This window comes from Pituophis catenifer, unplaced genomic scaffold, assembly GCF_029215685.1.
Source record: "Pituophis catenifer annectens isolate HBS135680 unplaced genomic scaffold, rPitCat1.0.hap2 SCAF_1, whole genome shotgun sequence".
Taxonomy (NCBI): Eukaryota; Metazoa; Chordata; class Lepidosauria; order Squamata; family Colubridae; genus Pituophis; species Pituophis catenifer.
In genome coordinates this window covers 321,574,816-321,589,410 of record NW_027256881.1, presented here as the reverse complement: position 1 = coordinate 321,589,410, position 14,595 = coordinate 321,574,816, and the positions used below count along the sequence as shown (strand labels likewise).

The 14,595-nt window shown below is 37.9% G+C and overlaps 1 protein-coding gene across 1 annotated transcript in view; it reads left to right on the top strand.

The window, feature by feature from the left end:
* Window positions 1–12,245, top strand: part of KIAA0586 (KIAA0586 ortholog) — a 67,667-nt gene extending 55,422 nt beyond the window's left edge. Inside the window, exon 33 of the mRNA XM_070936203.1 lies at window positions 11,906–12,245. Within this exon, the coding sequence (XP_070792304.1) occupies window positions 11,906–12,051 (146 nt within the window). The 3' untranslated portion in view covers window positions 12,052–12,245. The remainder of the gene's footprint in view (window positions 1–11,905) is intronic.
* The last annotated feature ends 2,350 nt before the right edge of the window (window positions 12,246–14,595 follow it).

Genomic DNA, 14,595 nt, shown 5'->3' with positions numbered 1-14,595 from the left:
GCACTTAACTCAGAAATCCATTTAAGATATTAAATAAAAGTTGTGCCTATTTTGGTAACAATCTAATTGCCAGTGTTTTAGTATGCTGTATGTGCCTCTCCCATCCCATCCCATCCCATCCCATCCAAGAATGACCATAGTTTTCAACTGATTGCTGTGTTTTTGGCAGGCCTTAATGAAAGTTTTTTAAAACTAGATCATGCTTTTTTAAAAAAAAAATCAAGTTATTTATACTAGCCTTCTCTGCTTTAGTATCACATTTCTGTGGAAAAATTACTGTACGGCCCTTCCATTTTGCCCTTGGTAGGGCAGGAAGGCAATCCTATGTAATGTATGTATGTATCAATATGTACTTGCAGAAGCCACATTCTGAACAAGGGTAGGGCCAGAGCAAAATGGCAATAACTGGGTGGACATGTGGCAAAGGGCCAAAATAACTGGACAGGGATGGGATGGAAAGGAAAGAGAGAGAGACTTTGTTCAAGCATTATTGAAAGGTTAACATTCAGCCGGCCCTCAGCCCTTCCTAAACCTAATCTTCAAATCTACATTGACTTTCAGCAGTAGCTATGCAATTAATTTCACATTTTCTTGATTCAGAACCCTCCTTACAAATGATTATTAAAAGAAAAAATAACTGTAGGAGATGACCAGGCTGAACCCAAGGGAGTGGTCAAATGCATTATCAGTCATGAGACCCTTTGCACCTACAAGAGATCTAAGTCCAGCCCACCTTGAATTCTACTGACTCTTATCTACTTTCAATTTACTTAGTAGTAGTTAGTTCAGATTAATGTCAAGCCGAAATCAGAAGGTCCAAACAATTTAAATGGATATAAAGATTTATTGCAAGTTTTCGGTCTCTACAAGAATCTGAGCTACTAACCGATCCAAGGAAATTGGCATCTCCTACAATAACTTTGTTTTCTCATCTAGTCCGACTTACACCTACATTACTATAACAACTAAACATATTATTATTATTTATTTTATTTTATTTATTATATTTCTATACCACCTTTCTCCCATAGGACTCAAGGCGGTGTACAGTCAAGAAAAATATAGATACACAAACATCATAAAATTGCTAATTAAAATTATTATTATAACATAGTTTGGCCCAATTAAATAGAACCTAAAATTAGATAACATTTTAAAAACATTCACATGTTCATATGTTTAGCCCCGCTTGTTGGAACATCAGGGTTTTGAGGGCACTGTTGTGGCTCCGACCCCTGAGCCCATTTTATTTATTTATTTATTTATTTATTTATTTATTAGATTTTTATACCGCCCCCTCTCCCGAAGGACTCGGGGCGGTGCACAGCCAAAGTTAAAAAACATACAATATAAACAATTAAAATACGTTTAAAACAGAATTAAATCTAAAATGGCTCCCCAATTTAAAATGCCTTACCCATACCCCTATAAAAAGACAAATTTAAAAATTTAAAATTTCCACATTTAAAAAGGGGGGAAGATTTAGGCCAGGCCAGCTTGATAAAATAGAAAAGTCTTAAGCGCGCGGCGGAAGGTGCGCAGATCCGGGATCCTACGTATCTCCGGGGGGAGCTCGTTCCAAATCGTAGGTGCCCCCACAGAGAAGGCTCTCCCCCTAGGGGCCGACAGCCGACATTGTTTGGCCGACGGCACCCGGAGGAGCCCCTCTCTATGGGAGCGTACTGGCCGGTGGGAGGCTATTGGTGGTAGCAGGCGGTCCCGTAAATAACCAGGTCCTAAGCCATTTTATCGGAGGAAGAAGGCTCGGAACATGAAGGAGAGGAGCTGGCCAGGCCTCCCTCTCCAGGCCCCTCCTCTCTGGCTATGCCTCAGGTGCCTGCCAAGGGAGAGGAGATTGGCCAGGAGCCAGGTGTCTCCGATGACAGCAATGACGGTGATACGTCGTTCCTGGATCCACACCAACGAAGGCGAGATAAACGTTTGCAGCAGATGAGGAGGCGTGCCAGGGATTAAGCTGAGTCACTGGACCACACCCCACAGGCTATATAAGAGAGTGTGGTGGCCATTTAGACTCTGTGACGGACAAAGCTAACTTCTGGCTAGTCACTTTGTACAACGCCTGAATCTGCTGAAGGTTTCTGTTTGAGATGGACTGTTTTTGAAAACTGTGTGTATTTGTTGGTGTTTATCTGGTGGAGGAAAACTCCCTCTTCTTGAAGTAAAGCACTTGGCAGACAGTTATCGTATTGCTGCCAAGTTCCTGATAACGAACCTTGTGTGTGCCAAGTAATTCTTTAACCCCCGGCTGGCTGTTTGTGTGTGTGTGGGGACGGGGATAGAACAGGCACGGCAGAAAGCACGGAGATCAGGGATATTTCGTATCTCAGGGGGCAGTTCATTCCAAAGAGTTGGAGCCCTCACAGAGAAGGCCCTCCCCCTGGGAATCGCCAGTCGGCATAATTTGACTGACGGTACCCTGAGTAGTCCCTCCCTGTGAGAACGAACTGGTCGGTGGGAGGCTATTGGTGGCAAAAGACGGTCTCGTAGGTACCCAGGTCCTAAGCCATGGAGCGCTTTAAAGGTGATAACTAACACATTGAATCATATAACTAAATATGAGCATAATATAATATATAAACCAGGGGTGTCAAACTCACAGCCTATGGCCCGGATGCATCACGTGCTGGCCATGCCATTTTAGTGAAGGAGGGAAAGTCACAATACATCATGTGATGATAATGTGACGCTGCAAGTTTGACACCCCTGATATAAACCCTCCAGTCTTGCAAAGTACGTGTTACTTGTAGTCGTAAATTTTACTACTGAATTCATCTTCTTTTGTAACAGTAGTATGAGGAGGTCTTGCTACTGACTGTGATTAGATCATTATTAATGTGAGAAGGAGTCTGGTAGCAACTTTTCAGCCTGACAAACAATATTAAAAGGTATGAGTTTTTGTGAAATACAGCTGACTTCCTAGGTGTGTCGTCTGACTATATTGATGTAAGATTTAAATTGGGTTCCCCTTCTGTCCTCTTCCAAAACTGATAATTAAGGAATACCTTAAAAGGACCAATCTAGCAGTTTTTTCTTTTTCTTTTGGCATCAGGCTAGAATTGAAATGTGTGTATTATAAATGTATGTCATATTAATTAATGCATTTTGCTTTATACTTACTAATATGATAATAATCTGAACTAGACCACTGTGAAACTATGGCAGAGAAGTGGGAATTTCCAGGCAGTCAAGGTTATTGTGATTCTCATGCACGAAACCTTTTCTGACCACTTCATGAAAAATGTGTTCAGCAGTGTTATTGATAGATGGATAACTGAGCCAGTTTAGAATGAACAGACGACCCTTCTCGGAAATGTTCTGCTTTGTTAGGTACTTTTCAAGATGCAGTGATTATCCTATCGAGTTTCTTATACACAAGTGTTTTGTTTTGTTTTTTTGCTTAAAGCAAAATTAATAAATTGCATAGATATTGGAAGAAATGAGGAAGATGGGAAGAGGTCTGTAATCTGGAATGAAATGTATTAATCTAAAAGTTAGAAATCAAAACTTTGTTTAGTCTGAAGAGTAGCAGATCTCCTCACCCAGAACCTCACAACTGTTTCTTGTTTTCTTCTATTCCGGTTGACTGTTGTGTTCTGCTCACTCTCTCTTGGCCAGTGACTGCTTGACTTTTGTTGAATGAACCCATTGTTTTCTTTTTATGTTGCCCATCAAGTGAGCCCCCATCTGGTTTGCATCAGACTGTTTTCACAGCCAACAACTGCTGCTTTTTCTATATCTTGACACTTAAGGGCCCCCATGCTATCAAAGCATTGCTGTGAAAATCTGTCTGGCTGGATTGGTGCAGCTGTGCTACAGCAGCTTGAAACTATTAACCAAAACAATGACAACTTAGAACTTGAACCAGTTTTTATTTCCAGTGGTGTTATGTGTGAATGATGATCAGTACAGTATTGCTGAACCTCACAACTCAACTGTATGTTCTCCATTCCAGTGAAATTTTCATTTTTGTATAATCTGTATATAGTTTAAAGTTTTGTTTTGTTTTGTTTTGTTTTGTTTTGTTTTGTTTTGTTTTGTTTTGTTTTGTTTTGTTTTGTTTTGTTTTTAAATTGCAAATGTTTCCTGCCCTGGAGAAAACCGCTCTTTTCTAAAAAGCAGTGTGTAAGCAAGTATATGCACATGTGCACAGCCACACTTTAATTTCTTGACATTATCCGAAATAATATATGACATCGAACAATAAAGGGATTTGCTTCTCTAAGTGATGATTACTGCTGAATATCTAATGGGGATAAGGTTGATTTTTATAATTCAATAAATACAAGTCAAGTTAGAAGAAGAAACTGCCTTTACCTGCAGCAAGCATAATCAACACTAACATCTTACTACTGCCTGTTAAAATACTACTTAATATTTCTTCATTCATACCTCACCCCTCAGGAAGCCTAATATATTTCAGAAGAATTTTATTCCACGTCTTCATGATTTTGCCAGCATATCACAGCTGGAACATGATGAGGTATTGCAGTTGTGCTAATATAAGAATCTTAAGCAATGTGAAGAAATGTTAAAAATACAAACAAAAACTGTTTCAGTATAGAACAAAAGGCATAGTTTCCCAATATTGAATGTAAAAGATGCTACAGAGTATTGAGGATTAGATGTGAAAGTTTTAAATGGAACCTGAAGAGAAGAGATAAATTCTAAGCAACTTTCTAAACATGGTAATTTTTAATGGGCTCTATAATTCAGTATACTCACTTTGGAAATGCCACGTGAACTGTAATTACAATCAATCTTTTTAAAATCGAAAGTGTCAAGTATTGGTCAATTCACAGTCCTAGAAACTCAGCATTTGCCTGGGTCTACTTATGGAGAAACCAGATAGTATTACTATTATGGCACCAATACGCTTCTAGTTGTGGAAACTCTTCCTTGTGTATGTGTTACAGAAACTAAAGATCACAAGATTGATAGCGCAGAGTCCAACTAACAAATGTTATTGGAAGTCTTAAGTTTTCAATAAATTCTGTGGGTTTACATTTTATAATCATTAGTTATATAAATTATAACTGGTAGTCTGTCTTACATCTACATAATCAACCTGTTTTCTTCCCACTTCACCTCTAATCTGACATCATTCTAGCTTTTCTCTACATTTAATGAAGTTGCTTCTCACAAAAACATATTTATTTTAATAAAATTTGAAACAGTAAAAGTTACTACCAAAACCATCCTGATTTCTTGCCACTGTTGACTAACACTGCTCTCCTCCTAGTGCAGAATCTCTTTGTTTGAGATGGCTTTTAGCAATTCTAAAAAACAATTTATTATTTTTGGAATTTATTTCCTTTAAGAACATCAAAAATAGAACATTGCAATTGTATCACTTCTGTGCACTTGGAGGATTCTTGAAATTACTACAATTTGCAGGAAAAAATTGGATTCAATTTTTGGATGGGACTTGGAGATCTTCTAGTCCAGGGCTTTCAAACTGTTGCCCTGTGTGCCAAATGCACAGGCCACGCCGACCCCAGCTCCGCGAAGGGGGAAAGTCACGAAACGTCACATGACGGCAATGTGACCCCGTGAGTTTGACACCCATGTTCTACTTCAACCCCTTGCTCAAGCATGCTGAACTAAGCCTGATATAATTCTTACAACAGATAGAGAACTCCCAATTGTGATACTTCGATCTACGATTTTGAGAATCTGTATTTTCCTGAACAGTTCATCCTATATGCTTGTCTATGTAATCTTATCAAAGCAGAAGCATTTATACCTGCTTCTTACTCACCTTTTAAATTCCTGCCTGAAATCAACTTTGTCATGGCATTCTAGTTGTAATCCTGTTGCTAGCAAGATACGTTAGTTGTGGTAAGGAAACATGTAATTTCTAATTCTAACTTTCATCTCAAGTGGTAAATGTATTTATGGGTTATACCTCATCAGGATGGCAAGTAATCATCAGCTAATGGCAGCTGGGCCCCTTAATTGCGACCCGCAGATCAGCTGATCTGATCGGGAGCTGCCTCTCATTCTCGTTCTTGGTGTTCGCCCACCTCCCATCCATCCATTCATCCATCCATCCCCCTCACCTGTAAACTCCTGCCATGTTTGCAAGAGAGCAGCCGCCCGGCTCTTCTTGCCATGTTGTGCCCATCCAGCATTGAGGATGACTTCCCTTGCGGCTTCCAAACCCTGGCTGGAATCCGTTGGAAATGGAGAAGACACTGGTCAGGCCAGCCACCTGCTGCCAAGTCTTCCGGGAGCCAAGGCAGAGAGTCTTCCAGCAGCCGGGGCAGAGAGGCAGCGAAGGGCGAAGGGAGCTGCAGCCTCGCATGGGGAGATTGTGCCGCTGCCACCATCTGACCACTGAGGATGGCTTCCTCTGCGGCTTCCAAAACCCTGTCTTATTTTCTTATAAGACCTTGTCTTATTTTTGAGGAAATGCAGTATAGAGTGGTTGTTATGTTCATATGGAGCTGCAGTAAACGTTGCCAGCATGTCCTCAGCAATGAGTTATACGTTTTACAAAATAATTGTATATATAAATACAATCCAGGTGCTTTAAGCAGGCAAAAGGAAGAGAGAAAAGAACAAAGAGGAGCCAGGGATATGATTGTATAAAGAGCAAAACAATTTTGCTTCTTTTCTGGAAACATATAAAGCATTGAGTTAGGAGGTTGCAGCTGTCTACTTCGATGTTTTAGGATCAGGCTTGAAACAAACTCATTGGAGGGCACTAAGGCATTGAACACAACAACACTCAAACTTTGAAGTTGATATTCAACAAAGCCAAGCAGTCAGAACCTGGCAGTAGAAGAAACAAGTCACTTTTTCTGCCCTGTTCTTAATGGAAGATGAATATTTTGCTAGATATGTTTTTCCAGGTGTTCTTTTCATCGATTTCAGCCATTTTATTTTTGTATTAGGTTGCAAACTCGGTAAAGTGATATTTTTCCCCCTCCTGGCTTCTTATATGTTGGATTGGAAAATATTTAAAAATAGACCATAGTAATATCAGTAAGAAAATGCTGTAATTGTATGGAGTTTTCTCATCAATTTGTCTGTGAAAAGCAATTCAAAAATCTCTAAAAGTGTAAACAACATTTCTAAGAGATAAAGAGAAAACAAATCAAATTGATGATTTGGGCAAAGTATGGCATTCCATGCATCTTCTCTCCCAGTTGGTCAGTGTAAATACTGTGATGTGAATGTGCCATACAATAAATAAAGAAATAAAGAAATGTAAATACTGACGGCAAAGCAGTTTCCATGTCGGTATATTATGTGTCCATTTCCAGATGTGATAGTGTAGGCTTCCCACTTTGGTCAGTTCTGAATGTGCTGGACATTCACCTTGATGGCCATGTTGGCCGAGATATTATGCACACTAACATATTTGAAGGACATGTTTGAGAAAACAATGGCAGTGCAGAATAGTGGCAGTGCAGAATTCATACATCTGGAGGAGGATTTGTCTGGATTTCAAGGTATCCTTCCTAAACTGACGCCTTCGAGATATGTTAACCCTAATTCCCATTATCCTTAACTGGTTATGTTGTCTGAGGAGTGGTGGGAATTGTAGTCAGATATATGTAAAATCTGGAAGAAGAACAGCATTACAGAATCCCCAAAATGCAAAATCTATATAAACATTAAGTAAAGAAACATTTTGCCTCGAGTGCTGCTGAAATGCAACTGAAGCAGTACCTTAGAGAAAATATGTATAAATCTTTATTGCATGTTTGTCCTCTTAAGTTTTGGATTCATCTAACCAACCTAGCTGATTGTCCAAAATCTGTGACGATTTTATGAATAGCAATGTCAACCCCATATAAGAGTCATTATCAAAAGACTTTATCAAGTGATAGATGAAAGCAGGACAGGTAATTGAGGGTAACATTAAAATTAAATGTTTGGGCAGAATACAGCAGCAATGTGTATGTAAGGCAAAATGTTCTCAGTATGAACAAGTAGTTTATTCATGGGCTGTAGCAGAAAACTAAACTAAAATCATATGTTTCTTCAAAGGGCCATTCAAAGGTTTTAGATTGTTGAAAAATATAGCGTACCAAAAGTAAAGTTTATTACTGTATGTAAAGATATTTATTTAGAGAAAGGAAGAGTAGCTGGCACAGGACAGATTAAAAGAATGAATAGGATGGCTAAGGTAAGTTTGGGCAATATTGAGAGGAAGCAGCCTACCGTCCTTCAAACCGAAACCATTTTCAGACCAAACCCATTATATTGTACTAGTTTCATTTTGAGTTTGAAAAGTGTCTGATTTGCCACAGTGGGAGTTCTGGCAGCAGGTGTAATTAATACAAACTGGGTTAAAGCAATATATGTTGAACCTCTGGGCTTTCAGGACTGAAGCAGTCTTTGGCTTGGAGGTTGATGGTTCCAAAACAGAACTTGAGGTCCCAAAATATCCAGAGGGTGCCAAGTTGAGATGTATATAAATGTAGATTAAAATAATGCTTCTTTTAATATCAATGCCTTCTCTTAACAGTTTTCGATATGTTGCTAAGCCAGGTTACATTTTATTATAGTTTAGTCAACAAACCATGGTTGTTCAAAACACATTTACAAGTCATAAAGATTAGATTCACCTAGCTTATTAAACCAGAGTCAAAGTAATACAATAGTGTGATGAGTTAACTCCACTAAGATTTGAAGGGTTTTTTCACTGCTGTTCATATCCAGCAGGCATTTTTGTTATCAAATATCCCTGGATCTTATGTTCTCTTACCTACCAGTACTTATTTTCTTTCTGAGTAGAGATACACCCTCTATAGTTACACATAGTAGAGCCAAATGCAGCCTCTCAATGTCTCTCCAGAAGTTGCCATCAGTGTACAATTTTAACAGAAGGATATTTTATTTTGTATAATTTTATTGAACTTTACATTTTAATTATGTCAATTTTTTTTTGTTGGACCCATCCTTTTTATGGCAATACTATCATCATTGCATGACACCATAATGTCATTCAAATTATCAAATGGGGCTCTTAAACCTCAATATTGCTTACCCTTACCTATGAGAAAGACTTGCTAAGCTTTTATAGGAAGCACAGGACTCTCAGGCCACACTTGAAAATATATCGATATAAAATATATTTTTAAATTTTTAGGCTTAATGCTTACATATGGTTTATAGCATTTTCAACATCTGGCTGGACTCTTTTTCTATATTTGCTTGCGGTCAAATAAGCATTTTTTTCTTAGCTTTTGTTTTTTGTTTAAATGAACAGCCTTTAAGTTGTTAGACTGGGTGATTGCTATAAAGAATGCCATTAAGGATAGACACAATTTATTAACCCTTCTGGCAGCATTGCTTTAAAGACCATGTTTATAAAACATATAGTTGCATTTGCATTATGACATTTGAATATTCTTTTAGGCTTCACCAGCATCTAGCATCTGTCACTCAATCTTGAAAGAAAAGGGCACAAACCACAAAGAACATTGAAATAAATCAGATTTTGGAATACAGCTGTAGATATTCAGTGAAATAAAGATATTTGCCCACTTAAGCATTGCAATATTCTCTTGCAATTAGAAAATTTGTATGATTGTTCTGAAAATGTATGCAGTGAAAGTTAATAAACTTCCGGGGGGGGGGGGGATCATTGTAATTTGAAAAAATCAGAGAATACATCATTGATGTACCTTATATCTGTTTTGTGATACCGTACATGTGATGGAAATCTATACATCTTTTGTATAGTTTGCATAGTAAAATCATATAATGTACATCCAGTGGAATTTGGTTCCTTGCACAGTGAGACCATTGCACAGATTTCACAGTATTGAAAAGCAGTGGGAGCTCTTTGTGGTATATTAATATTGCTGAAAAGAAACATTTAATGTGCAATATTGACCCTGGAAACATAAACATTTTTTGTCTCAACCTTTGCTCTTTTCAAAACATTATGAAAAAAGATTTTCCTTGATCATGTTGGTATTCATTTGCATGTAAACTCACTATTGGTGGCAGTATGCAACCCACAGTCTACCCTGCTTCCCCAAAAATAAGACATCCCCTGATAATAAGCCCAATCGGGCTTTTGAGCGCATGCACTAAAATAAGCTTCCCCCCAAAAATAACCCTCCCCGAAAATATTTAAACGCAGAGCTGGAAATCAGGTAAGATGGTAAGAGGAGCCCCATCTTGCTCCACACGCCCCAAAATAATAAGACCTCCCCAAAAATAAGGCCAAGTGCTTATTTTGGGGTTCAAAAAAATATAACACAGGGTCTTATTTTCGGGGAAACACAAGTTCTCTAGAAGAAATCAGTTGAATGACTGATGATAAAAGCTGTTCCTTTTCTGCAACTTGTGTCAAAATGAGAATGAGGAGAAAACAGAAGTCTATGAAAGAGAAGCAAGGAGGCTTGAAGAGAGATGTTTTAACTTCCTTCAGTTATACACACCGTGTTACATCTAGCAGATTATGCCCGAGATGACAGTATCCCTCAATAGCAAAAATAAAAGATTGACCCATGCTGTTCTAATATTTTACATGAGAATAGGATGCAGACGTAATTGTATAGAAATGTAGAGAATTGTATAGAATTGTATATCGTATAGTTATGGATGGAATTCACCCAATGTTTGATTCATGAAATGTGTAAACACTGCACCTCGGATCAAGATTGTGATTGTACATTGTCTTTTTAAAATTGGAAAATTCAATAAAGTATTAAAAAAAAAAAGAGAGAATAGGATGCAGAATAGCACCCCAATGTGTAATAAAGAACTTGGCTTTTTTGAGACTCTTAACTCTCAACAAGATTGGCTGGAGGTAGATCTTTTGGAGGCATATTATGGGCAGTCCAGGTGAAGACTTCAGAAACTAACACCCATCCTCTGGAATACAACATTGAAAGAAAAGCTTTCATGTCAGTTTTGATCAGCTAATTATTAGTCTCTGAGGCACAACTTGGAACAGATTACATAAATCTTCTGCAATTGCATAGTCATGCTAGTTAATTAAGTGAGGAAAGAGGAAAGAGTTTTCAATCCTTTAGAATTGAAGAGAAAATGTCATTTGCTCTGCATATTAATGAGAAAGGAAGATTATAATTTTGCTTGCCTTGAAAATAATGCAAACCAATCCAAAGCCTGATCCTGGAACACAACCCACATTTTCAGGGTCCTAAATATAATCTACAACCATGAGCCTTGTATTAGCCAAGTTTACATCCAATCATTGGATGTCATAGTATAACAATGATTTCCTGCTCTGTGTTTACTTCTAGGTACAGTTTCAGACAAAGTTAGCTAAGCATCTGCTATATTGAGCCAAAAAGAGAGAGAGAAAATGATCTGTTTTCAGTGCAGTGGTAAAATTGTTCTTGTGTAGCCAGTATTAAGGCCAAAAGGCTATTAAATAAACTTTAAACATGTATTCATTCCTACATTGTTCCTGAAATCTGTGGTTTAAATTTGCAGACTGGAACATAATTGGAAACCATTATTTTAACAGACTGAAAAAATAAAAATTCATTGGCTGAATAAATCTGCCAAGATACAGTCTGTAAATAAGTCTTTGTCTCAGCTTTAGCTATTATAGTAATTATGTTAATAATCTACATTACTTTACTGAATTTAAACCATCTAATATTTTCAATTTTGTATTTGGAAAGATTTTCCTACTTTTTAGAAGAAAAAAATAACCATTTGAAGTGTTATTAATATTGTACACTGCTACCAGATGTTAATGTATCTAGGAAAATCTGAATCATGATTTTAGTTCCCTCTGCAAAATAGTCTCATGATTTTTTGGCAGTGGACAAGCATTCAGGAGCTTAGTGTTTTCTAAAATGAAGACAGTACAGTCAGATGACAGTTTTCAGTTTGTAGCTGGGCGACTTGACCTGCAAATGACTAAATGTTCTTTCTGTTTCAGGGACAGAGGTCACACCCCATTTAAGCCCCCTTCCTGCACCAGGTAAAGTATCGGTGAAGGTGCCATCTGCTGATATAGAGGACAAAACTCTGAGCTTCAGTTCAGTTCATGGGAGTTCAGACTCTTCTGGGGCAGACACATTTTGAAATGTGCAGGCTTATTCATGCACACAGGCATTTTGGGGAGAGGATGTTGACAGATATTTGTCTGAAAATAATGGAACACACTAACTTTTGGTGCAGAAATGTTGCCAGCCACATTATTGTAAAGAATTGATTTTATATATATAAAATACCTGTGCATATATGTTGATAAGATATGTACATTTTTAATAAAATATTTTGTGCTTTTAAAGTTTAAGTCTTGTTATTGTTTCTTTGTTCATCTTTTGAAATCACATGTTTGAATGGAAGGGAGAATCAGACTGCCCAGCAGAACATGGGCGATCAGGCCATTGGTCTTTATTACTTTCTAATGTTTAAAATAGATCAGCAACATCCGCAGGGTTTCATGCCATACCTGAGGTCTGAGCTTCAGAAGTTCTTTATGCTTGCTATCATTGAATTAGAACCCTTTCCTACAATTGCAGCTGGACAAAATTTCTTTATTCCATGTAATTTACAGATTACTATCTGTACTTTTGTGAAGATCAGGGTAACTGGGGAAAAAATGGAACCTAAGTGTGGTTCCTTAATTTGGAAGGGGAAGGCTGTCAAACCAAACATGTTATTACTCCTGACCTTTGTACAGGTGTCATGGTATAAAGTAAGACAGCTGTAGTATAGAATCCAACTCCCTAATTAATATTGGGGGCTCAGCATATTTACAATTTTACTCTTTGGCTTTTATCATAATAAAAGAATATCCCATGAGACCTTGCAAGGATGGTGTTGCTCCATTTTTATTTCTTTACATACATTCTATCAATTCCAGGTCATCTTATCTATGTATGGTTTGCTCCAGTAACCCACTTATTGTCAGATTGTCCTTGTTCCCTAAAGAAGGCAAAATGGAACAATTCTAAAGAGGCCTTCATGGATATGTTCAGAGCCCTCTGAATGATGAAGGGGAAACAGGGCATGTATGGACAATGAAAGGAGAACATAATAAAAGAATACAATGCTGTCTCCTGAAACTATACCCTGTTTCCCCCAAAATAAGACATCCCCTGATAATAAGCCCAATTGGGCTTTTGAGCACATGGCAATAAGGCCAAGCACTTATTTCAGGGTTCAAAACAAAAATATAAGACGGTCTTATTTTCAGGTAAACACAGTAGAATGAGCTGAGGGTTCCAGAAGATACCAAACATATCCAAAAAAGGATACTTTGGGTATGGTAGAAATAAATGGATAACTGAAGAAAGGTCCATAGAGGTTGGTAGTTGGTAGCTGAGTAGCCAAATAGGATGCACTAAGGCAGAACTGGCTATCTCATATTTTGCGTTTGTTTTTTTCAGAAAGAAAATGGAGATGTAGTTGATTGTGATTTTGCCACTATGTGAGGAGGGAACTACAGCTTAAGATAAGGTCAGAGAGAACTTAGCTAATTTAAACGAATTCGAAATCTCCAGGGCTGGATGAAGTAGATCCCACAATGTTGAAGGAACACCTGGGTTGGCTGAAGTTGAGGTGATTGCACAACAACTGGTAATCTGAGAACTTTGAGGTACCAGATCTTTGAGACTGTGAGGTCCCAGAAAACTGTGGGAGACAAATGTCATTGCTATTTTTGGAAAAGGGAATGAGAACGTGAGAAACAACAGGCCTGTCAGCAAATTGCCATAGATATAATGTTCTATGATAGTCTTTATAAAATGGTAAAATAAAGTGGATAGGCTACTGTTAGAAAACTGATTGAATATGTCAATATAGTGCTCATTGATGGTTCTACTTTAACTTGGAAGGAAGAATTAAGTGAAAAGCCACAGAGCTCTTTCCTTAGCCTTGTGATGTTCAACATTTTTTGTAATGCCTTAGATGGCAGAATGAAGCAGATACTTACCAAGTTTGCAGTTGGCACAAAACTGCCGAAAAAGAAAATTCAAAATTATCCAGATGGATTTGAGAAGTTGATGGAAATTAATAGGATAGAATTTATCAAGGAGAAATGTAGGGATCAAATTCAGGTAGGAAAATATAAGGAAAAACATAGAAATCTGGCTTGTTACAAATATCCAGAAAGGACCTGGATATCTTTGTCAACCATAAGTTAAAAATGAGCCAGCAATTTGATGCAACTGTTAAAAAGTCAAATATTATATTGGGAAGCATTAACAGTAGAACAGAATCCAAATTGCAGAAAGTAATTGTTCTACTCTACTTTGACTTTAGACCAGGGGTGTCAAACTCAGGTCGTCATGGCGGCATCACGTGACATATTGGGACTTCTTTCCTCTTTGCTAAACTGGACGTGGGCGTGGCCAGCATGTGACGCATCTGGTCCGCGGGCCACGAGTTTGACAGCCCTGCTTTAGACCCTTTTTGGAGTACTTGACCACAATTTAAAAACACAATGACAAATAGGTACAAATTCAGAAAAGGACTAGCATTGACTACACTGGCAATTTCTTAGACCATTGAGTCTCTGCTTTTGCAGGAAACTAGAGAAGGCAGTGCTAGCACATGGACACAGTGCGGGAGGATGTGTAGGAACATAGAAAGTTATCTAACAGCTCAATAGATTCTCTC